Genomic DNA, 25,104 nt, shown 5'->3' on the forward strand with positions numbered 1-25,104 from the left:
TATGAAAAAACATCCTTTTACTAAAATTGAGACCTTTCAATGAACTCTTGTATATGAAATGTCCCATTCAACTCTCGGTTAAGAAAATGAAATGCAGAATACGAAAGTTTTGAAATCCTCACAAACGGGCCGAGTCCAACCCGACAGACAACCCGGTCCCCGCCCCCCCCCCCCCCTTTATCTTGTCACAAACTTCTCTCCAACAGAATTTCAACCAGGTTTTCTCTCTTTCTCTCTCTACCCCTATCACCTCCTCTCTTCAAAAATCCTCCCCATCACTCTAGGGTTTCTGCAAATCTCACCTCCACCACAAAACAAACGATGCATTCGGGTTTCGAAACCCCCGGCATCCACAACCCGCCGCAACCCGATAACCCGCTTCTGCTCTCCATGAACCCGACCCACATCCTCGACCAAATCCACTCCACTCAACCACAACATCTCCACCACTACGGCGGCGGCGGCGGCGCCTACTTCCCCCTCAACTTCAAACTCGGCCTCAGCGAGAGAGGAGATGCTTATTTGCTTCGTGGGAGTGAGCAATACGAACTGCCCGAGGCCCGACAATCTTCCCTCGGAATGCTCCACTCCCAATTTTGGTACACTAAATTCAAATTTAATTTATTTTTTGTACGTCCTATTAAATTCCAAACGCCCAATTTCTATTCAGGAAAATTGAGTGTTCACATAATATAGCCCTCTCTTTCCCCCTACTTTATCTAGTAAAGCCATTTCAATTTCATGTACTACTACACGTTATACTTACATAATTGTATACATACTGTCCTTTTTTTATTTTTTTTTATAAATATGTGCATTAATAAATTTATGTGTAGGGAACCCCTTCCAGCGCAAGTATCCAATGAAAACAGTGAATTGAGGCAGGGAGAAGCTCTAACGGCCTGTTTGGACGCCAAAAGTAGACTACATTTCAGCGAACTCGAAGCCATATACAAACGTGACACCACCCAAACAGCGCCTAACTCAACACCACTACCCCTGCCCGGGCTGCCCGCGGTCAACGAAGAGGAATCTTCTAGAAACTTCAAGGAAGCGAAGAAGACGAAGAGGAGGAGGAGGAAGAAAACGGCCGATCCGGAGGTAATCAGCCCGATGGCGGAATTCTTCGAGAATCTGGTGAAGCAGGTGGTGGGTCACCAGGAGAATCTGCAGAAGAAGTTCACGGAGGTGATCGATCGGCTGAACGAGGAGAGGAGGGCGAGAGAGGACGCGTGGAGGAGTCAGGAGGTGGCGCATTTCGAGCGCGAGGCGGCGGCGAGGGCTCACGAGAAGGCGATGGAGAAGAGCCGAGAGGCGATGATCGTCTCGTATCTGGAGAGGATCACCGGCCAGAGGATCGATCTGCCTTCGTACGGATCGAATTGCGGCGGAGAGGATGAGATCCGGCGAGATCTGGATCGGAATTGAGGAAATGGTTTGAGCTGGTAAAAATTGAAATGCGCTTTTTTTTAGATTGAAATGCAGGAGAAAAAATTGGTGTTTGGATTTTGCTAGCTAGAAATTTAGGTGAAGAAGAGAACTGAGAAAATTTGACTTTATTTGAGTAGTTTATATATAGAGAATTAATTGAAGATCTGCAAGGAAGCATCAGCTAGCATGATCACTGTGTTTCTTCTTCTCACAAGGAATTAGGGTTTATGTTTGGTTCATCACTTCGATTAAAATATAGCCCTAATTAATTTCCTTTCCGTATGTAGTAACATTGTTTTTTGGAAGTCTATTGCACGTTCGGATTGAAAACGAAAGTATGATATATGTATTTATACAAGGATATATATTTTTCATCCAACCAATTATTCGGCGATAACATAGCCTGTGATGTATTTACGTGGCACTATCAGTCGTCAACCAAAACGATGTTACATTTCAGATATCAAAATAACATTGTATTATGCTAAATTAAATATTTTCATGTGTTTGAATTATCATTTCTATTAAGTCACATGTACATTTAAACCAAAATCTTGATTGTGTACAAAATCGGAACAAGTTGTAGCAAACACCATTTGCAATATGATACAGATCTAAGAGCATCCACAATGGGATGCCCGATGGCACGCCCGATGCGTGCCATCGTCCGCGGGCGCCATCGTCCGCCCCATTGTGGGTGCCCGCCATCGTCCGCGCCCTACGCCCACGCCCAATGCATCGTCCGCGGTTGAAGCGCGGACGATGGCCTATCGTCCGAGCCATCGTCCGCGCTATTGTGGGCTCGGTGGACGATGGGCGCGGACGATGGGCTATCGTCCGCGCCATCGGGCAGCCCTTTGCGGGATCGGCGGACGATGGTCGCCGACGATGCCACGCGTTTTTTAATTTTTGTATAAATACCCCTACCCCACATTCATTTGTAACGTTTAATTTTCACGATTTCACTCTCGAAACTCATATTTTTATTATTTCGATGAAATGGATGCAAGTCCCAACAGTCTAATGTTTGGGGAGGCGCGTTGGCCGGGTACAGAATCCGACGAATATCGGCCGTTCGACGCCAACACACAATACGATCCCGAATTCAGTACGGAATCGTACGGTTTGGATGACATGGAGCTGTCTCCAAACCGACCCGTCGCCCCCTCCCGCCGCGCCGCCGCCGCCGACGCGGCTTCCGCCCCCGCCAAAAAGAAGCGGAACCGGCAACGCGCGTACAAGTTGCCACCTCCGAGAACTTGTGAAGAGTATGCCCCCGGCCGTACGAACTATCAGCTGGATGAAACCCTCGTATTGGCGAGGTGTTGGGTGGATATATCAGAGGACCTGATATTCGCGAACAACCAGAGGCAGCAGGCGTACTGGGAGCGCATCGCCGAGCGATACAATGCGGCGAAGCCGCCGAGCGTGTACAAGCGCCAACGGGAACAGCTTTGCAAGCACTGGGACCAGGTGAAGCGGCAAATCAACCTGTTCTCGTCGGAATACGAGAAGTGCGCGAGGGCGCAGAGGAGCGGCGAGAGCATGTGCGACGTGCGCGCTAAAGCGCTGTTGTCGTACCAGTCCCTGTACGGCGAATTCAAGCACGAGGCCATCTGGGCGCTCTTGAGGGACAAGCAGAAGTTCGAAGGCGGGATTCTGCACACCGGGGCGACAAAGAGGACGAAGACCACCGAAGCTGGTGGTTACACGAGCAGCGAAAACGGAACTCGTTCGATGGACCTCAATCGAACGTACGAGGACATTGAGAGTTCCGGCACACCGATGTCCTCCCTACGTCCCATTGGCGTCAAGGCTGCGAAGGCCAAGGGGAAGGCGGCGGCAACGTCATCCTCGGCCGCCGCCGCGCCATCGTCGATCCCGGTCCCGATCCCGGCCCCGAGCGCGACTGCCGCCGCATATGAGTCGTTGGCAGCAACCTCGATGGCGAAGACGTTGTTGCAGACGCACAAGACCCTCAAGAAGTGTACGGACCCCGCCGAAGCCGAAATTCTTCGGGGGTTGATGGATGAGTTGCGCCGGAAGTTGGGAATTGCGTAGATTAGCCAACTTGAATCGTGTAACTTTTGTGTAATTATTAATGCAATATTTGCCGATTTTTGGTTACTCGCTGTGTTTTTAAATTAGTTTGCATTATATATTTGAAAACATTTAAATTAATTAACAGAACAATATTAAAATATATAGGGCGTCCCATTGCAGGTGAGAGGATAGGAGGATAAAACTGCTGACCTGACGCGCTATAGGGCGCGCCTTAGAACGCCCCGTGGATGCTCTAATAAAAAACACACTATGAATCGACAATTTCATGCTCATGATTACACTTCAATCTGAAATTAATCATCAATATTTAAACGTTACGTGTAAAAATATGATACTACTCTACAAAGCATGAAAGTGGAAAGTAGGGTGGGAAGAAGTGAGCAATAAATGAACGTGGCAATACTTTTTCCGGCGTGACGTGGTGGTGGGGAGGCGGCGGCGGACCCAGCGGCGCGAATTGAAGGAAAAAAGGTTCCTGGAACTTTATGAGGCCCTATTTGGTATGATGGAACGGGGGAATGGAATGACATTCCTAACTTCATTCCATTCCTTTGCTTATTAAATTTTTTTCTTAGTAATCAACATTCCATTTGGAATGACTATTCACACGAGAATAGTCATTCCATCCATTTAGCTAAGGAATGATCATTCCATTCCATTTCATATTCCTTTCTTCTTATTTTAAATTTTAACAAAATTATATTAATATTATTTTATATTATATTTAAATTTAATATCATCACAATTTTATAATAAAATTAAAATTTTAAAATTTTTAATAATTGAAAAATCCCGCCACACACACTGCACACATTTCACATATTTCACGTACTACACACATTTCACATATTTCACATATTTCACACTACACACATTACACACATTTCACACACTACACACACTACACGCACTTCACACACTACACACATTTCACACACTACACACACTATACACAAAAAATACACACATTGCACACAAACCAAACACACAACACAAAATATACACATTGTACACACATTACACACACTTACAACACGAAATACACACTCTACACACACACTTCACACAATCTAAAATTTCAAATTTAGTTCAGTTTTTTGGTTTGATTCAGTTTAAAGTTTTGAAAAATTTCAGTTTTTATTCGTTTCGGTTTGGATCGAAAAAAAATCTAAAAGCTAAAAAAAACTCAAAAATAGGATGCTTGAAACGTGAGTAGTGTTTGTAGTGTGTGAAATGTGTGGTGTGGGAAATGTGTGTAGTGTGTGAAGTATGTGTAGTATGTGAAATGTGTGTAGTGTGTGAAGTTTTAAACATATTTCTATATTAATTTGTAGTTATCAAACATAGGAATGAAATCAATCAAGAAATAACAATTCCATTCCTTTTGCATTCCTTGTGCTTACTAAGCACAAGAATGGAATGGAATCCCCTTTTCATTTCCACTTTCATTCCATTCCCATCTTCATTCCATTCCCTCCTCATTCCATTCCATCATACCAAGAAGCTCCGAGAGGTTTAGGTTTTATTTCTGAAAGTGATTAGGATTGTCGACCATTGCAGCAGGCTGCACACGCATACAGACATAACTCACTAATGCCCTTCTTCTCCACCTCTTCACTTTAATTATTGTTTTTTCTATTTTTCTTTTTTCTAAATTATTCAATCAACTAGAGATACGGAATTCTATGATTCATAAAGAAATGAGAGTTGACTCGGTTAAAGAAATGTTTTCAATTTAAATACTAGGTAATCATGCGATATAAATTAATTCTACTATATCTTACATCAAATTAATTAACTTTTTCTTAGTTCTAATGTACAAAATTGAAAAAAAACGATTTGGCTGAGATCATATTTAGTTTTCTTTTGTATTGCATTAATAGAGTCATATTCTTATTTGAGACATGTCAACATTATATAATTATTTCAATTTTGGAAGGAGAATTTCGATTTATCATATTTGATTTCAATTTCTGATTCCAAATTTTCAATTTCGATTTGGTGGCTTACATCTTCTGTGTTTTAAATTGGAAGACGAATCTACACAAAGGCATCACTCATCGCTACTTGAAATGTTCCATAAGGAGGAGGCATTATCATTTATCACTGTGCATATCAATTTCGTTACTTGTATTTTGAATTGTTATCGCAGAATGAAGCTAGGATTGCATATGAATTGTTTTCACTACTTGAATGTGATGAAGATTGCATTGTCCCAATTTGCATACTGATGTTATGTTGGATGAAATTTGGAGTAAAAAATTTATGTTTTTTGAATTTCTCTTTTTATTTAAAAATATCCAATATATTTCATTTTTCAACTTAATAACAATTTTTTAAAATTCCCTTCTAAAAATTAAGACATCTCTGCTTTCAGTATTGGGCTTGTTGCTCTAAAGTCTCAATATAACTGAGTGGACTGAATATTTGTTGGGCCTTTGATTTTTTTTTTGTTCAAAACAATGTGATAAAATCGAAATACATGATACAATACATTTTAGAACATTTATTTATAATTTTGAAAAAAATAAATTCTCAAATAATTTAAACATCAATACATTAATCAAACCAAACAGTAAATAAATCTATATTTTCTTTGATCTAGCTATTTTATCATAAAAATAAATCCAATTAACTTAATCGAGTTATTTGTTTGGGCTATCTATCTATTCTATTATACAAAATAAATCCCCTTAATTTTTCGAGTTTTTTGTTCTGGCAGTCATTACAACAAACTTAAGTATTTTATAAGGAGATGATATTACTTGTGTTATAAAATTTCAAATATTAGTCAAAATTAAGAGCGCAATTAAAGAAAAATATTTTTAAGCTAAGAAACAACTGTGCACTAAACCTTTTATCTTTTGTTTTGTTTATATGAGACAATTTTGTTTGCTTCCTTAATTTTAGCTGGGACGTCAAAACTGATGATGCTTTGTTTCTGTGCAGATAGTTATTTAGGAACACAAATTAAAGTTCTTAAATTTTTTTTAGTGTGCACATTTATTTCAAAAAATATATTTGTTGCAGGTTGCCTGAATATCAATAGGTTACGTGATCATAGAATTTAAAAACAACAGAATAAAAGAGAATGATCATTTCTACTCTTGTGTTGATTTAGCGTTGCAATTAGTGGATTCCATCAATGTATGTAAGATTTGAATGTCAAATGGGATACCAAATTACAAAATAGGGTTAAGTAAAAGGAGAATAAAGTGGAAAATGAAAAAGGTAGAGAGATGAAGAGATGAAAAAAGTAAGAGAGAGTAAAATAAATGTGAAAAAATGTGTTGACTTTTACTAAAAAGGAAAATGATTATATTGCTATAGAACGTATCAAAATGACAAAATGACTCTATTACTATGTAACAGATGAAGTATTAATTAACGAGGTGTGAAGTTCAAAATGTACAACTTTCAATCCTTGGAATCAAAGAAAAGGAATACGGAGTATTTGAGAGCATCCACAATGGCGCCTAGCGCACCGCCTAGCCGAGCGCCGGCGCTAGGCGGTCGCTAGGCGAACCATTGGAGGAGCCGAAAACCTCTGAGCGGTTTTCCGGAAATCAATTTCGCCTAGCGCTAGGCGGTCAAAATCCGATGGGCTATGCGCTGGGCGATCCGCTCGGCTCCATTGCAGCGCCCCGATCGCCCAGCGCATAGCCCAGCGGATTTTTTATTTTTTTATTTTTAATTTTAATATTAAAATTTGTAAAATATTTTTAACTATAATACATATAATAAAAAATATTAAACTTATATTTATTCTTTTATCTACTATAATAAAAGTTATATTGAAATTAAAATTTATAAAGTATTCACAAATTTAATTTTTATTATAGGTAATTTTTTTATTAATTTTAATTTTAATTAATTTTTATAAAATATTTTATAAATTTTAATTTAATTAAATTTTATTAAAGGTAAAAAATATCTTATAAATCTTAACATTTAAATAATTACATTAATCTGGTTAATTAGATTCATTATTAAATTATTAATTTGGCCAAAACATATTTGACCGATAAGTTTTACTGAAATATTAATTCTAGATAAAAACATATTGTTTGATACAAAAATGTAACATACTTTTAATGTGTATAACCAAAAAATTCTTTTATAGAAATGTAAATTATCAAATTTAAAGTTGAGTCTAATAAATTATTTAACCGCAGAATTCATTTTATGCATACTTCGGTCAAATATGTTTTGGCCAAATTAATAATTTAATAATGAATCTAATTAACCAGATTAATGTAATTATTTAAATGTTAAGATTTATAAGATATTTTTTACTTTTAATAAAATTTAATTAAATTAAAATTTATAAAATATTTTATAAAAATTAATTAAAATTAAAATTAATAAAAAAATTTACCTATAATAAAAATTAAATTTGTGAATACTTTATAAATTTTAATTTCAATATAACTTTTATTATAGTAGATAAAAGAATAAATATAAGTTTAATATTTTTTATTATATGCATAGCCCAGGAGAAGAGATTTCTCTTCACATTGCTCGAGAGCATGAATGACGATCTGCGTGGAGGCGGCAGCGGCGGTGGCAGCGGAGGCGGCGGTGACAGTGGCGACGGAGGCGGCGGTGGCGGTGGCGACGGCGACGACGGAGGCGAGGGAGCCGACGAGTGATTTTTTTTAAGTAATGTACTTTTTGCGATTTTGAATGTCATTTTTTTTATTAATGTACTTTTTTAAAATTTTTGTACTTTTTTTAATTTATTGTACTTTAAAAAAAAATTAAAATAGTATTGTTAATGTTTCCCGTATATGTCTCGTAAATTAAATTCCGTATATTGTGTTATTAGTGATGTGACTATTGATGTGGCTGAGCTATTTATGATATGACTAGACTATGGCTGAGCTATTTCTGATATGGCAGGAGGATTTCTAGTATTGATGATGTGGCAGGAGAAGTTTGTGGCTAGGCTATGGCTGAGCTATTGCTGTGGATGCTCTCAAAGATAAAATGGATGTATCATGTATATACCTGAGGAGGATCTCCTCATTGTTCTTGAATAGTAACAAATTCAAACAAATGGGTGTATCTGGATTTACCACTTCTCGCCAATACATTAATTCCACATTTTAAAGTGTATAGTATTTAAATAAAGTTTGTATTTTAATTAAATTAGTATAGTATTTAATTTCAAGATGATATTTATAAATAGAGAAAGTAAATGATTTAATCGCCCTAATCCCAATATGCATTTCCCTATCCTATTGATTCTTGGCATTGGAGTATTTGCTTCGCATTACATTTCCATTTTATTTTATCACAGTTATCATCAGTTCATTTCATCCCAAACCGAAACGGCGCCGTCTTGATTTTCTTTTCTGGAAACACTGGATATCTCCGCAGAAGAGGGGAGGATGGGGATTACAGAAGCAGCTGCGGTCATGGGAGATGCCAGCAGCAGCAACACCTCGGATGCCGGACCTAGTGGAAGCGGCGGCGGCGTACGGACCTTTCCGCTGGCGGCGCAGCCAGAAATAATGAGAGCAGCTGAGAAGGACGAGCAGTACGCCTCCTTCGTCTACGACGCCTGCCGCGACGCCTTCCGTCACCTCTTTGGTATTCTTAACTAATCTACCCAATTTCCCCCTTCTAATCTAAATCATCATTCGTGGTTATAATTTTGTGGCGTTAGATTCCGAGAAGATAGAAATTCACGTGTGTTCTATTAATTTCCAATTTCATCTGCTCGATCATATTGAATAACTAATTAACGTATTAGAGAAATTCTGTTTTGAGCATTGCTCTCACTGATTACGTCAATGTAATTATGCATCCTGTGTTTTTTTTTCAGGTACAAGAGTTGCTGTTGCATATCAGAGTGAGGTGATTTCCCCAATCTCCACAAGTTAGATTTTGAAATTAGGCATTTAGACTTGAATTAAAATGTGATATATTATGAATCTGCTGCGTTTTGTTTGTCAGTCTCTTGTTTTAGTATGCATGAACCCTAATCTGGTTTAATGATATATGTAGTAGATATCAATCTGTGTTTCTAAGATGTGGTGTTTCTAAGATGTGGTATTGCAGTATTGCATACATAATTTAAATCTGGAGTAGGGCATAAATTGGTTTAGGAGCCGCCTGTGTTTTAGCTGATGGAATTGTGATTTCTGAGAATGTGACTATGTACTTTTAATTTTGTGAGATTTTGTTGTAACAAGGCTGGGTTATTTCATTGTGCAGACAAAGCTTTTGGGCCAGATGCTCTATTTCCTATTAACCACTGGTGCAGGAAAACAGACCCTTGGAGAAGAGTATTGTGACATCACTCAGGTGCATCTCGCATCATATGCTTTAGTTTGTTTTGCTTGGGTGTATAAGCACATAGCACTAGTCGACCTTAACGAGGTACATAATAGTGCTGCTGAATTTAAATGGAGGATAGTTTCTTCATGGTGTTATTTTGCTCTGAGTGGTACTATGTTCTTAGATAAAGTCTCTTCGAGAAATATGAGCCTTAGATGCTTGTTATTAGTACTGTTGGTATATTCATCAGTTAGTCGCCTCCAAAATAATGTTTCTCAATCACCATATTGTTGTATTCAATTCCTGTAATTTTTTTCTGTTTGGCTCAGCATTGCCCGAGCATAGTCCTTTAGAACTTTAATAATGTAGAAAATTATGGAACAATTACAGGTTGCAGGACCACATGGACTTCCTCCAACTCCGGCAAGGCGCTCTCTATTTATTCTTTACCAGACAGCATTCCCGTATATTGCTGAAAGGATAAGGTTCTGAAAGTTCCATATAATGCTTGAATCTCTCCTGCTTGCTTATCAGTTTCTGATTCTTTGAAGCGTAAGGTGCTGGAGTGATGGATAATTATATGTAATGCTAAACTATTCAATCTCTTTTGTTTGCAGCTCGCGTATTGCTTCCCGAGGCCTTACTATGGCCGATTTACTATCTAACGACGCCATGGAAGTTGAAAGTACCTCAAGCAGTCAAATTCAGGTATCTGGAAATGCTGAAGTTACATCATCTAGTTTGTCAAGATTGAAAGCCAGAATAGCAGGAATGTGGTCTTCTGCAGTTCGGAGGTTGCCCTCAGTATGCACTTCTACCATATTAATCTTGCTTAGATACTGTAAAACCTTACCAGGACATATTTTTGTGAATGGATTTCCATCTTTCGATTTGATGTCCGTTATAAACTGTTTCCTGATTAATACGTTTGCAGATTTAACCAGAAGAGCTTTTCATGAAATCCTTAACCAAAGTAATTTATCCTTTGTACTGTTTGATTCAGGTGCTACCTATAGGCCGTGAGCTTTTCATGCTACTTCTTCGCACAAACCTCATGTTCTTTTATTTTGAAGGTGAATCGGTTATGCTCTATATATTATAAGATATGTTTTAATTGAAGAATAACTATCTTGTTTTATGATTCTCATACCGTTCTCTAATTGCACAGGCCTGTATTATCATTTGTCAAAACGAGCCTCTGGAATTCGTTATGTGTTTATTGGAAAACCAACCAATCAAAGGCCTAGGTAACTTGTTAAAAATTTTACTCCGTAAATTGTATTATCATCATGCTCAGAGATTCTGATAATTTACTCATCTGGCATAATTTATGAGTTTATGGTACCTCTTATTGATAGGTCTTCCTACCGAATGGTGCTAAATTGAAGGAGTGATCTTTTTTTAAGGAGTGATCTTTTTTTTATCTGATACGTTACGTCTCTTCCCATTGCTCAGGCTTTAGTTGCTGAACACCCTTATGCATTGATGCAATTTGTCCTTATTCTCCTGTTGAAAACTTCATTCACATTCCGAGTGATAGTTACAGATAGAGTTATCACTCTAAAATTTAAATGCATTAATCATGCCCTCACCTTTTATCCCCCTACATCATTCACATTCCGAGTGATAGTTATATATAGAGTTATCACTCTAAAAATTAAATGCATTAATCATGCCCTCACTTTTTTTTTCTCTACATTAAGTTCCCAGTGTGATTTCTCTTGAGATGTTTCCAATGAAGTAGTTCTATATGATTAGTTGAATAAGGCCGGTGCCTAAAGTTCATCCTTTGACACAGATATCAAATATTAGGCGTTTTCCTTCTAGTTCAGCTCTGTATAATTGCTGCAGAAGGATTAAGGAGGAGCAATTTATCTTCTCTTGCAACTTCTATTCAGCCAACATCCCTTGGAGATTATCGAACTTCAACAGGTTATTTTCCAATTGACTCTGAAGATTTCATTATCACCTACCAGATTTCATACCAGTAGTCTTCAGATCATATCTTGAAGAAAAATATTTGATCATTATATGCTTCTTGGTTTTTGAAGTTTGCTGATTTCGTTACTACTTAAGAACTTCTAATATCTTCGTTGGCAGGAAGAGGTTTACCCGTTTTGAACGAGGAAGGTCATCTCATAGCTGATGAGTCTGCAAAGACTAGTTTAGTAACAGAATCTACATCTAATTCAGAGGTATGTGCACTGCCAAATACCTCTCCAAACGTATACCCGTAACCTGCATTCATAACGTATAAAAGTCACCCACACATCATCTAGATGCACAATGGCTCTCGCCATAGATACAAACTTGGTAAAGATTCTGGTATCGATAATTATAAGTTCAAGAATGACTCTTTCTTTCTCAGTCTCAAGTGCTGAGCAAATGCACACTCTGCCTGAGCAATCGCCAGTCCCCAACAGCCACTCCTTGCGGCCACGTGTTTTGCTGGTACGGGCTCAATTTTTTCAGGTTGCCGAAAACTTCATAGATGAATGCAACCTCGTTCATCTCTTGATGCTATTTTCTTTTGTTGTTCACTAACAGGAACTGCATTATGGAGTGGTGCAATGAGAAGCCAGAGTGCCCTCTTTGTCGTTCGCCCGTGACTCATTCTAGCCTCGTTTGCTTGTACCATTCCGATTTTTAGATACAGGGAAGAGATCCGTCGTGATTTCGTTTTTAGATTGTACTACACTGTAATATTCGTCAAAATAGCAATTTCTACCATGTGAACCTAAATTTGAACTGAAAAGTAAATAATATTGGCTCTTTATCAATTTGTAAAACATAATAATCTTGGTTTCCGATTTCATTAAATGTCATAACTTTAATCTATTTAGTTTTGTGTTATTAAATTTTTTAATGTACTATTTGTTTATGGAGTAATAATTTTATTTGTAGTAGTAGTAGTATTTATTAAATTTATGTTATGAGTAAAAAACAGTTTATATTATTTTTTTCTAATTGAGGTGGTCTTGCATAAGAGCATCCATAGTAGGAAGTGGACAAGTAATAGCACAGTCATAGTTCAGCCACAAATTCCTCCTGTCACATCATCAGTACTAAAACTCCTTCTGCCACATACAAGCAACTGGACAAGCAATAGCCCAACCATAATAAACAAAATTATAAAAATAACAATCACACAAAATACGGAATTCAACTTACGACACAGATACGGGAAAATGCAATAATTTCATTTAAATTAAAAAAATGTGCATTAAAAAAATTACAAAATTAAAAAATTACAAAAAAAAACTAACGTCGTGCAGTCCTCCGCGCCCACAACTCTTCAATTAAATCCTTTTGGAGTCGAATATGAGCTTCCACTTGGCGCATATCGGCATGTGCTTGGAGGCGACCGGCTTCATCGTGAGGTACCCCACTTCGTACGCTGGGGATGGCCAGGCCATGGCTTGGACCAGCTTCATTATCGTCGTTGGCCCAACTAGTCAGTTGTACACCTTCATCTTCGACAATCATGTTGTACATGATAATACAGCCGTACATTATAGACATCTTCGACAATCACGTAGCTGATGTGCAGCTACGTGATCCCGGTCAATCACTGCTCGGCGGTGGACAACAGGTCGAGGTACCGCCGACTGCAAGGCCCGTTGTAACAGCCTGTCTACTTCTCGAGACGTATAGGAATCCAAATGTTCGTTCAAACGCCGTTCGTACTCCTCAGCATCCCAACCACTACCACTACTACTACCACCCGCGTTACTCATTTCGCGTTGTTGATCTTGTACAGAAATTAAGATAGAGAGAGTACTCGTTAAAACAAGTGGTGCGAATGAAAATGACGTGCAAATCGCGTATATATAGTGTTTCGAAAAAAAGAAAAAAAATTCCGCTCGCCGATCGGGAGCCTGCAATAGCGGCCAGCGCACCGACGAGCGCATCGGCGAGCGCTCGGGAATCGGCGTGCGCTCGCCGTTTTTCTCGCCGATTTGGCGCTCGCCGGCTGCAATAGTTCGGCGAGCGGACCGGCGAGCGCCATAAATCGGCAAGCCGGTGCGCTCACCGCTATTGGAGATGCTCTAAGTAATGCATAATTTCAATGTTCAATTTAATTAAAAAATGTAAGGAGATTAAAAAAGAGAAACCCATTTAATTAGCAATAACAAGTCTCCTTTAAGGAGATTAGGGTTTCAATTCATTCATAGGGTTTCTCTGCCACAGTTTTATTCAGTCGAGAAAGAGAGCTGGGATAAACAATGGCGACGCAGATGAGCAAAAAGCGAAAGGTGAGCAATCAGTTTCTCATTCAGCTCCTTATCAAAATCCGTTCAAATTGAATTATTCGAAGTTTTTTTCTTTCAATCTGAAGAAACTGTGTTTTAAATTTACTGAAATCGAGTATTTTGAATTTCTTCGAGATCGTCTGTTGCTTAATATGAGGATTACTATGGTTGTGTTCAGTTTGTTGCTGATGGCGTGTTCTTCGCCGAGCTGAACGAGGTGCTGACTCGCGAGTTGGCCGAGGATGGCTACTCCGGCGTTGAGGTCCGAGTTACGCCGATGCGTACCGAGATCATCATCCGAGCTACACGTACACAGAACGTGCTCGGTAATTGGTTCATTCAGTCATAATTAAATGCGTAATTGCATCTTTTTAGTATCAGGCAATTGTGATTTTTTTTTGTTTCTAAAAGGTATTAGCAATGTTTGTTTCACTCTGTTGGAATTCAGGATTTATACGAATGCACTATGTTGCTTTGAAATAGGGAAAACAATTAGGTATTGTTAGTTGGTGTTATTTGTGTTCTACTTTGAGATGATAGAATCATAGACGTAATATGGATTTCTAAGATTTGTGAGGTTAATTTTTGAGTTTCAAATGATATAGTCTACATGTTAGGTTAGGGTTTATAGTTTGGGTATGTATAATAGTATTGATTTTTCTTGTAGACGATTGTATCATTTTTATAATTAAACTCTTCAGGAGAGAAGGGTAGGAGAATTAGAGAGCTGACGTCAGTTGTTCAAAAGCGTTTTAAGTTCCCAGAGAACAGTGTGGAACTTTACGCGAGAAGGTCAACAATAGGGGTCTCTGTGCCATTGCTCAGGCCGAGTCTCTGCGGTACAAGCTTCTTGGAGGCCTTGCCGTTCGGAGGTATATATTTCATGCTTCTTATTTATAGTTGTCATTGCCATCATATTGTGATTGTCAGTTTCATTGTTGCTGAAGTAAATACATCTAGGGCCAATTTGGTATTGGAAACTATGATATATGGTCAGTAATAGTATTCTCATTTAGATCACTTGTGAGGTTTCTTGCTTGGATGGCTTTTGATACGGATAGACCATACATAATATTATGAAATCTGTTCCATCATAGGTTTTTTTTTGAATTACATGCGGTATATATGTGTATACACAAACATCAATTAAAGCACTGCACCCGTACACATGCACTACCACCAATGTTGGACCACTACACTGCACATAGACCACTACACCAACATTATTTGGGAAATAAACACCACACAAGGCGAGATTGTACCCAACACCTCCACTTGAGCTAGGCCTTATTGGCATCATCAATTGTTAAACTTGACCTCTGCATCTGTATTTGTATCATAATTTCTGAGAATTGCACACTGCTTTCTATCATTTCACTTCAACTAATTTCATTTCTATTGTTCTGACTAGGGCTTGCTATGGTGTTCTGAGGTTTGTAATGGAGAATGGTGCGAAGGGATGTGAGGTGGGACATATATCTTATTCTTGATTTTTTTCTTTTTCATACACATCTCCATTTTCACATCCGACTGCCATCTCATTCTGTATAGGTGATCGTAAGTGGAAAGCTCCGTGCTCAGTGTGCTATAAGTCCATGAAATTCAAGGATGGGTACATGATTTCCTCTGGGCAACCCATGAAGGAGTACATTGACGCCGCTGTGCGACATGTTCTACTTAGACAGGTCCAGTCTGTGATTATGCTTTTGTCATGGTTGTCCCGGTAAAACCTTTGGCTGACATTAATTGAACAATCTTATGATTTTTCTTCAGGGCGTACTTGGTATCAAGGTTAAGATTATGCTTGACTGGGATCCGAAGGGCAAGGTTGGGCCAATGACACCTCTGCCGGATGTTGTCACCATCCATCCGCCGAAGGAAGAGGAGTATATTCCTCAAACTGTTGCGCCTGCCATCGAAGTAGCTTAAAAATGAGCCTGTTTTCACGAGAATAGTACGTCATGTTTATGTGTTTTTTTTATCTGGGCAATATTTGTATCTTAACATGTAGAAATTTAATTATATTTCCCTTATGAAGTTACTCCCTTTTGTTTTAGTAAACTTGTTTTTATTTTATTTAAGCTCTTGTAAATTTTTTTACTAATATGAAAGCAAAAATATGTTTACTTAGTTTTTCGTTTCTGTAGACTAAGTTCCACCCTTCCCATCTTCCACCTGCAAAATATCCGTCTGGATTATAATATGTCGATACAGTATATAATCATATTACATATTTTTAAATTTTTTAAAAAAAACTTTGTAAGATTTGTACTCCCTCCGTTCCTCTACAGTTGAGGTGGAACTTTTGGGCACAGAGTCTAAGAAAAGGATGTTTAGTGGATTAAGCAGTTAGGTAATAAAGTAGAAAAGTAGTTGGACTTTTTGAATTTGAATTTCATTTTTGATTTGAAAATTTTATTTAAAGTAAACACAATTTGTGTTACAAATTCAATTTTATAAATTGTTTGTTCTTTTGTTAATTAACAAAAACTTCAAAATTAAATTTTGAATTTAAGAGAGAGAGAGCAGAGTACACATATGCTATAGAGTAGAGTAGAAAGAAAAGTCTTTTTTTATTGATTCATTGGTGTTGTAACAGTACATTAAATTTACAAAGGGGGGAATTAAATTGAAACTGGCGCCCCTTCACATTAATTGCACTAAAGGAGCTGTAACAATACATGAAATTGAAAAAAAAAATTGATAGGGGAAATCTGGCGCCATATTCTAGTCATTGCTATAAATACTCCTCCACCAACTTCAAACATTAAAAATCTCAACCAACAAATGGAGTAAATGCTTTCCTTGGCTGTTGAAGTCTTTTAAATGCTCATAAATGGGGCACCAAGAGTATTCCTCAGAATTCAAGAACCAAGTGGTCCAATTCATCATCGGAAGGTGTGTGGGCGGTGTACCTCCTCGTGGCACACTTAAGGAAGCACAACTGAAGTTTACAATCTCCCGGCAAACCTGTACAAGGTGGTGGAATGCTGCAAAGAAACAGCAACAACGAGAAACATCAGTTCAATTGGTAAGTGTAAAAAAAGTGAGGCCTTACCCCAAAAGGCTGCATCTGGATGTTGATCTATTAAAGAGTATGCATTTCTCCAAAAGGTGCAACCTCTTGAGTGTGGCAGTGGGTTTAGGTTGTTCAAAAACAACAGTATGGAGGTGGGTTAAGGATGGCCTGATTATACCACACACATCAGCCATTAAGCCCAATCTAACAGCTGCAAACAAGCTGTTGCGACTGAGATTCACAGTTGAATCATTAGAACTTGACAGAATCCTGAACAAAATCAGGTTCAAGAATATGCACAACATTATACATATTGATGAAAAGTGGTTCTACATGACTAAAGGAGCTCAGAGATTCTATCTTGCTCCAGGAGAGCAAGAATGTGGATGATTTAGTCAATGCAGTTGAGAAATCATTCCATGAATTACAACCAGAGACTTTGGATAATGTTTTCCTAAGTCTTCAAGGCTGTTACATGAAAATTATGAAAGTCCAGGGTCAGAACAGATACAAGCTGCCCCACATGGGGAAAGCACATTTAAGGAGGACAAATCAACTTCCACTGAATCTAGAAGTTCCAGTGGAGCTGGCTATGCAAGCAATTGCTTATCTGCGAGACCAGGGGAACAACCAAGGATTGAAGACAATTTCCCAAGCCTTAGGATTATGAAGGTATAGAAGAAGCTTTTGTGTTTTTTGGATAGACTGTCAATGTGCATGAATGATGCATTTATTGAAGGAACATGAATGTACATATCATGCTAGTTTTTTGTGTTTTGAATTGACTGTCACTATGCAACAATGATGCATTTTGTGTTTTTAAAAGGATGTAAATGTGCAACTATGATGCAATTTGTGTTTTGTAAAAGGATGTAAATATGCAACAATGATGCATTTTGTGTTAAGGTTGTGAATGATGCAACAATGACAGTTAACAAATAGAAATTCACAACATCACCAACCAAATTCACAACATCACCAACCAAAGTCACAACATCACCAACCAAAGTCACAACATCACCAACCAAATTCAAAACATCCACCATCAACAATGACACACACTAACAGCCCATACTACAGTAATCACAGATCACAGATCACAATTGGAAATCAATTCTGTTAAATGAAGCATATAAAAAGATCTCACCCATATAACGGATTTATGCATTTCTCCCACAACGCCTTTCCAGCCTCGGTGACGACATATCTCCTTACAAACTCTTCATCCGACATTAAGGTTGCATCGCCTTCATCGTCAGCCTTGCATTTCTCCCACAACGCCTTGCCAGCCTCGGTGACGACATATCTCCGTTTAAATTCTTCATCCGACATTAAGGTGGCATCGCCTTCACCACCAGCTAGGCCTCCAGTCGGGGAGGCGCCGCCTTCACCGCCAGCAATGTATCTGGTCGGGGTGGCGCCCCCTTCACCGCCAATTACGCCTCCAGTCGGGGGGAGAGTCGCCAACGCTGCCGGCGGGCTCGCCTATGGAGGAACGGCAGATGTTCGACCATAGATGGTGAATTAACCCTTCATCATCTCGGGCTGATTCTCGAGATCTACAGCGGGAAGCGGCCGAAATACGACCTCTACCCCGAGAAGCGGCCGAAATACGACCTCTTCCCCGAGAAGCGGCCGAAATACGCCCTCTACCACGCGACGCTGCTGGAATACGAATGATGCGAGGGTTAATCCAGCCGTCTCCATCGGCGAGGGGGCTGCGTGGCTGTCTCCGATCGTCTGCGTTGGCGATGTGCGACCGGTGCATTGTTTGGGGTCGGCGAAATGAGAGAATAGACGACGCGTAAGTTGAGAGAGAAGAGTACAATCGACGTTGTGAGTGAGAATAGGAGGGCAGAACCTTGATTTGGTGTTCGAATTTCAGAGGCAGCGACAGATTTTAGATCTAGGGTTTTAAGGATGAAGGAGATGAAGAAGAGAGAAGGGGGAGCGTTTTTTGTTTTTGAGAGAGATAGGGAATGCGGAGTGTGATAGGGAGAATTAGGGTTGGGGATAGTTTTTTTAAGTGTGTAATTAACTTAATTAATTGTGATAAGGGGTGTTAATTAAACCAGCTAAATCACCATTAAATATGCTGATTTTTTTCATTTTTAGAAACGACTCAACTATGGAGGAACTTCCCGAAATGGAAAAACGACTCAACTATAGAGGAACGGAGGGAGTAGTTTTTATATTTTTCAGTAAAAAACTTTGTAGGAATTTTAAAAATATCCATCTGAAAAACTTTTTTATATTTTCAGTAAAAAATGTACTACTAGAACTATAAGTATAACATGGATAATTTCGATATATTTGTTAAGTTTTATAACAAAAAGTACAAGGAATAACCGTAAACTCAAATAATTATTAAAGTGTACATTTTGATTCTCGGTGGATTTTAAGAAATAAGAAAAAAATTTGTAGAATGTAACTTCTACTTTTTATACTATTACAGTTTTAATTTAGTTTTATTAAAGTAGAATTTGAATACAATGATATAGACATATAGTAGAATATGATTTATTTATTTAAAATAGCAAAATATTATTAAGAATTTAAATCGTGGTCGTGACAAATTACTAAATCGTGAATGTACTAAGTTAATCAGATAGTACTAGTACGTTCTTAGGGTTTCTTAGCCACAGTTTTAATAGAGTCGAGAACAAAAACCCGCCGCACCGACCAGCTGCAGTGAACTGAGACAAACATGGCGACGCAGATGAGCAAAAAGCGAAAGGTGAGCTATCAATTTCATAGTGCATAATCTATGTTTTATTCTTTCAATCGGAATAAACTTGTTATGAATTTAATTGAATCGAGTGTTTTGGATTTCTTCGAGTTTTTTTTTTTTGTCTCTTAATATGTTGATTGCTCTGATTGCGTTTAGTTTGTTGCGGATGGCGTGTTCTTTGCTGAACTAAACGAGGTGCTGACTCGCGAGCTGGCGGAGGATGGCTACTCCGGTGTCGAGGTTCGAGTCACGCCGATGCGCACCGAAATCATCATCCGAGCTACTCGTACACAGAACGTACTCGGTAATTGAATTTTGAATTTTATTTGACTAATATGCAATGGTTAATTCACTGCGTTTACTAGCAATGTTAGGTTCGGTCGCTAGTATTCGGGATTTATACAGATTCACTATGTCCCTTGATATAGGGAAAACAATTTGGTATTGCTAAATTGTGGAGATGATAAGGATTTATGTGAGCTTTTCTCCTCTCTGAGGTTATTTTCTGATTTTCAACTAGGATCATGTATATACGATAACACAAGATAAGAGTTGGTAGTTTGTGACTCGGAAGAGTATAAATCTGATTTCCACTCTCTTGTGGCAATTCAGAGTTTGAGTATGTACTCCCTCCGTTCCTTGTTAATAGAGGCATTTCTTTTTGGCACGAAGTTTAAGAAAAGTGTGTTATATGGATGGTGGAAAAAGTAAGAGAGAATAAAGTAAGAGAGATGTAGAGAGAATAAAGTAAGAGTGATAATGACTTTTTGTTGAAAATAGAAATGATTCAATTAACTTGGAACTTCCCAAAATAGAAAAATGACTCTGTTAATATGGAAAGAAGGTAGTATATAAGATTTATAGCATAAATTTTAATAGTTGTATCATTTTTATGTTTGAACTTTTTAGGAGAGAAGGGTAGGAGAATTAGGGAACTGACATCAGTTGTTCAAAAGCGTTTCAAGTTCCCAGAGAACAGTGTGGAGCTTTACGCTGAGAAGGTCAACAATAGGGGTCTCTGTGCCATTGCTCAGGCCGAGTCACTGCGGTACAAGCTTCTTGGAGGCCTTGCTGTTCGGAGGTATGCGTTTCACACTACTTGTATGCTTCCCATCTGTGGCAGACCTTTAATCCACACATACATCTTGAAATTCCATGATGAGCTAAATACATTGGGTAGGCTAAATTTCATATTAGAAAATACAGTTATGTGATGAAGCCTATGTACGGAGTAATTGTTTCTTTAATTGTCATCGTTACAGCGTGATGGTAGTAATAAGTGCCTATCTCGTGTCTGAAGGTGACTAAGAGTGTCCACAATAGTGGCCCTTGAAGGCCACCAAAGTTGGCCCGGCCACCATTTGTGGCTCTCTTGTGGCCCTTCACAATGGTAAATTAACAAAGCTAAACAAAAACAAAGAGGGCCACGAAATGTGGCTCTCTAAAAAAAAATTTGATTGCCTTTTTAAATGATATTTTTAATTTAAGTTCAATAAATTTTATTAGACTACAATTTATTATATTTATAATTTTAATTAAAATAAAATAATTTGGAATAAAAAAAAATTCATAACCTAAAAAAAAAAATTTAACAAGAACATCGTTGTATTATATTAAAATAGGAAAATTATACAACGAAAGTTTTCCAGTTTACAAACAACCCGAAAACCCATATCACTCTGCGACGCTCCTTCTACGGTTCCAGACCTCTTCAACCATATCAGCCTGCAGTGATGTATGCGATATTTGGCTCCGCATATCGGTGTACCGCTGGATCAAGTATTCATTCGTACGTGGTACACCCATCTGCAGGGGCTCCATGGCAGTACCCGAGCTCGAACTAGCACCATCTTCCGGTGTCCATCGCTCTGCAGCAAATCCTTCGTTAGCTATTATCATATTGTGCAATATGATACATGCAGTCATGATGTCTGATACATCATTTTCGTGCCATTGTCGAACCGGGCACCGTATGATGGCCCATCGCGCTTGGAGGACACCAAAAGCTCGCTCAACATCCTTCCTAGCACCCTCTTGTTTTTTCGCGAAGTAGGTTTGCTTCGGCCCAACGGGTTGTCGGATCGACTTCACAAACACGGGCCAGCGAGGGTATATCCCATCGGCCAAATAGTATCCCATGTTGTACTGCGTGCCGTTGGCAATGAATCTAACTTGCGGACCCTCACCCCGGCTCTCGTCATTGAACAGGTGGGACGAGTGTAGAACGTTAATGTCGTCGTTCGACCCAGCGACCCCAAAATACACATGCTAGATTCGCAAGCGATAATCAGCAATGGCTTCTAGGATCATCGTGGGATGTCGGCCTTTGAAACCAGAAGTGAACTGCCCCTTCCAAGCCACCGGGCAGTTCTGCCACTCCCAGTGCATGCAATCGATGCTCTCCAACATCCCTGGAAAATGATGTACCGTCCCGTGCATATCAATCAGTTGCTGGCAATCATCGGCCGTTGGCTTTCGTAGATACTCCCCTTTGAAGATATCCTTAATGCCCCTACAAAACTGCCTCAACGTCTGTAGGGCAGTCTTTTCGCCCATCTGTAGGTATTCGTTGAACATGTCGGCGGGCCCGGCATAGGCAAGCTGCCTAATTGCCACCGTACACTTCTAGTATGTCGACAAGCCGGGTCGGCCTGTGGCATCATATCGCAAGTTGAAGCACTTGAACCGCTGTGCCAAACAGGTCGCTATATGGACGAAGAGATTTTGCAACATTCTGAATCGCCGACGGAAAATTTCTGGCGGATAACGGGCGTTTTCGTTGAAGTAGTCTTCCATCAACCGGCGGTCAGCCCCGGCATGGTCACGGTCGATATACCGCCGATGATAGAACGGCCGAGGGACCGCCACCGCCTCCGCCTCGTCAGCTTCACGTTGCACCGCTGCAACAAGGTTTTGGAACTCCAGATATACCACTTCTTGGAACTGTTCATCGTCGGAATCCTTAATTCAAAAGTTGAATTGAAATAGATTGGAAAGATTGGAAAGAGTGGTGTTTGAATTGGGGATTGGAAGTGTAAAATGGAGGGGGAAAAATGGAAATGGAAGTAATATTTATAAAAAATAATTTTCGAAAAAAAAAAAAAAAATTATATCGCGGCCCAGCCGCGAAACGTGGCCCGCTGCAGTGGAGGGCCGCGGCTCACACGGCTCAGCCGCGTGAAGGCCGCGGCTCTCTCTCGGCTCTCGGCCCTCAGCCGCGTCTCTCGGCTCTCTGCAGTAGGGGGCCGAGCACCGAGCCGCGGCTCCCCCACTGTGGACACTCTAAATCTATCTTCCACCTATTATGTGTCCAGAGAATATTTTTATTTCTCTTGTGCAAATTGGGGATGGGAAGATATTTAATTTAGAAAATGAACAGCTTCCCACTTTGTGTCATCATTTAGATATTTTGTGAGATTTTCTTGCTGTCATGGCTTGAAATACCATAGACCATATGCAACTGATTGCACGCTATCTATGCCATTCTTTTTATTGTTTTGTAGAATTAGTCTTTTGTAATTTTATCTAAGCATTTTATGCATTTAACATTTGAAAGTTTTTGCACTCTACTATGTAACTTGAAATCTGGTCCATCTTCAACTGTAAAAGATCATTGTAAAGAAAAGGATAACTCAAATTACAGTTGGTAAACTTAACATCTGCATCTGTAGGTGTATCATAATTTCTGAGGATTGCACACTGCTTTCTATCATTTAACTTCAACTAATTTCATTTCTATTGTTCTGACTAGGGCTTGCTATGGTGTTCTGAGGTTTGTTATGGAGAATGGTGCCAAGGGATGTGAGGTGGGTTCGAACAAATGTTGTTCCTGACTTATTCCTTACTACAGTCTATGGGCATCCCAATATTCACTCTAGACTGTAATCTTATTCTCTATAGGTGATTGTAAGTGGAAAGCTCCGCGCTCAGCGTGCCAAGTCCATGAAATTCAAGGATGGATACATGATTTCCTCTGGGCAACCCGTCAAGGAGTACATTGACGCCGCTGTGCGTCATGTTCTACTTAGACAGGTCCAGTTCTTGATTTTGCTCTTGTCTCGCAAAACCCTTGGCTGACATCAATTGAACAATCTTATGATTTTTCTTCAGGGTGTTCTTGGTATCAAGGTTAAGATTATGCTCGACTGGGATCCGAAGGGCAAGGTTGGGCCAATGACACCTCTGCCGGACGTTGTCACCATCCATCCGCCGAAGGAAGAGGAGTATATTCCTCAAATTCCTCAAACTGTTGCACCTGCCATCGAAGTAGCATGAAAATGAGAGTGTTTTCACCTGAATAGTACTATGTCATATCTATGTTGAATTGGTAGTAATTCCATATAAAAAGTTACAATCCCTTTTTGATCTAGGAAAACATGTTTTTATTCCCTTTGTAATGTTTATGATGACATTGATGAGATAGATCAGCAAAAATGTTTATCCACACCAAGATTCGTTGGTTGGATTTTATTTTCTTTTATGGTGGGAAACACTTTTTTAAAATGTACTTCAACATTTGTTTAGATAACAGTGTGATTAACGTTAATATTAAAGAAGGATCTATTCAAAATTATTGCGTCATCATACGTCATGCTTCAACAATGTTTCTATGCACTTTATAATAATTTTGATTTCGGTCTTCCATTGTAGTAATCCTTCTTCTTTCCATATCACAAATTTACATTTTATTAGTATTTTTTTAATAAGTAAATAGTTTGAAATTTAAGAGTCGAGATTTTTGATCTCAAAACATTAATTATTTTACCATTAGACCAAGTCATACACATTGAGATCTTTTTTTGTCTCTATCATGAGATGACTAGCACAATACAAATCATTAAAACAAGCATAAAAGATTGAATGTATACAAGATACAAATAGATCTAAAATTACAAAACATAGAACATCAAGAATAGTAAAGATATAGATGGTTCAAATTAAAAAAGGTTAAAACCTTAAATTGCTAGTCGTAAAAAACTAATTAATGCCTCTCATTCTCATGTCTAAAATTTGCATGACGGATGTAATTTCAGAGAAAGCGGGTCTAACTGTCTAAGCCCATTTTGGCAACTTCGTTTGCTATGTGCACCATAAAATGAAATTCGATGGACTTACATCAATGAGCAAGAATTGAAAAATTAACAATGTCAAAGCATAACTAAATAAATTAGGATTATCAAGAGTAATTAAATGGACTAATATAATATATGGGTGGAGTAAGATTAATTAATGGTGCACTAGGGTGAAACTATACTCCTAAATAATATATACAGAACTTAAATCAATTAATAATATTCATTGCATCACACACTTTACAATAT

The 25,104-nt window shown here is 38.8% G+C and overlaps 3 protein-coding genes and 1 pseudogene across 4 annotated transcripts; all 4 read left to right on the top strand.

Annotated features, from left to right (window-relative positions):
- Positions 1 to 201: 201 nt before the first annotated feature.
- LOC121780670 (trihelix transcription factor DF1-like) lies at positions 202 to 1,776 on the top strand. Its single transcript, XM_042178289.1, has 2 exons — positions 202 to 599; positions 837 to 1,776. The coding sequence occupies exons 1-2, from the start codon at positions 322 to 324 to the stop codon at positions 1,426 to 1,428; spliced, it is 870 nt and encodes a 289-aa protein (XP_042034223.1). The 5' UTR covers positions 202 to 321; the 3' UTR covers positions 1,429 to 1,776.
- Positions 1,777 to 8,730: 6,954 nt separating this feature from the next.
- On the top strand, positions 8,731 to 12,618 carry LOC121782875 (peroxisome biogenesis factor 10-like). Of its 2 annotated transcripts, none has more exons than XM_042180859.1 (11): positions 8,731 to 9,090; positions 9,326 to 9,357; positions 9,718 to 9,807; positions 10,171 to 10,265; positions 10,398 to 10,584; positions 10,784 to 10,853; positions 10,949 to 11,027; positions 11,579 to 11,712; positions 11,881 to 11,975; positions 12,149 to 12,231; positions 12,328 to 12,618. In XM_042180859.1, exons 1-11 carry the CDS (start codon positions 8,889 to 8,891, stop codon positions 12,428 to 12,430), a joined length of 1,170 nt encoding a protein of 389 aa, XP_042036793.1. In that variant the 5' UTR covers positions 8,731 to 8,888; the 3' UTR covers positions 12,431 to 12,618. The 2 variants fall into 2 exon arrangements, with proteins under 2 accessions (XP_042036793.1, XP_042036794.1); XM_042180860.1 differs by having other exon boundaries at positions 10,398 to 10,488.
- A 1,290-nt stretch (positions 12,619 to 13,908) lies between these two features.
- On the top strand, positions 13,909 to 16,089 carry LOC121780709 (annotated as a pseudogene).
- A 3,546-nt stretch (positions 16,090 to 19,635) lies between these two features.
- On the top strand, positions 19,636 to 24,258 carry LOC121780845 (40S ribosomal protein S3-2). Its single transcript, XM_042178485.1, has 6 exons — positions 19,636 to 19,789; positions 19,940 to 20,087; positions 20,693 to 20,864; positions 23,535 to 23,589; positions 23,684 to 23,815; positions 23,894 to 24,258. Exons 1-6 carry the CDS (start codon positions 19,760 to 19,762, stop codon positions 24,056 to 24,058), a joined length of 702 nt encoding a protein of 233 aa, XP_042034419.1. The 5' UTR covers positions 19,636 to 19,759; the 3' UTR covers positions 24,059 to 24,258.
- The last annotated feature ends 846 nt before the right edge of the window (positions 24,259 to 25,104 follow it).

Source organism: Salvia splendens, chromosome 20 (assembly GCF_004379255.2).
Source record: "Salvia splendens isolate huo1 chromosome 20, SspV2, whole genome shotgun sequence".
NCBI lineage: Eukaryota > Viridiplantae > Streptophyta > Magnoliopsida > Lamiales > Lamiaceae > Salvia > Salvia splendens.

Excerpts from the sequence above, each read along its gene's own strand:
- LOC121782875 (XM_042180859.1), top strand. The coding sequence starts at position 8,889 with ATGGGGATTACAGAAGCAGCTGCGGTCATGGGAGATGCCAGCAGCAGC. Across the intron at positions 10,854-10,948 it reads CATGTTCTTTTATTTTGAAG|GCCTGTATTATCATTTGTCA; the intron begins GTGAATCGGTTA and ends CTAATTGCACAG. Across the intron at positions 12,232-12,327 it reads TGCGGCCACGTGTTTTGCTG|GAACTGCATTATGGAGTGGT; the intron begins GTACGGGCTCAA and ends GTTCACTAACAG.
- LOC121780845 (XM_042178485.1), top strand. The coding sequence starts at position 19,760 with ATGGCGACGCAGATGAGCAAAAAGCGAAAG. Across the intron at positions 19,790-19,939 it reads AGATGAGCAAAAAGCGAAAG|TTTGTTGCGGATGGCGTGTT; the intron begins GTGAGCTATCAA and ends GATTGCGTTTAG. Across the intron at positions 23,816-23,893 it reads GTCATGTTCTACTTAGACAG|GGTGTTCTTGGTATCAAGGT; the intron begins GTCCAGTTCTTG and ends ATTTTTCTTCAG.
- LOC121780670 (XM_042178289.1), top strand. The coding sequence starts at position 322 with ATGCATTCGGGTTTCGAAACCCCCGGCATCCACAACCCGCCGCAACCC. Across the intron at positions 600-836 it reads ATGCTCCACTCCCAATTTTG|GGAACCCCTTCCAGCGCAAG; the intron begins GTACACTAAATT and ends ATTTATGTGTAG.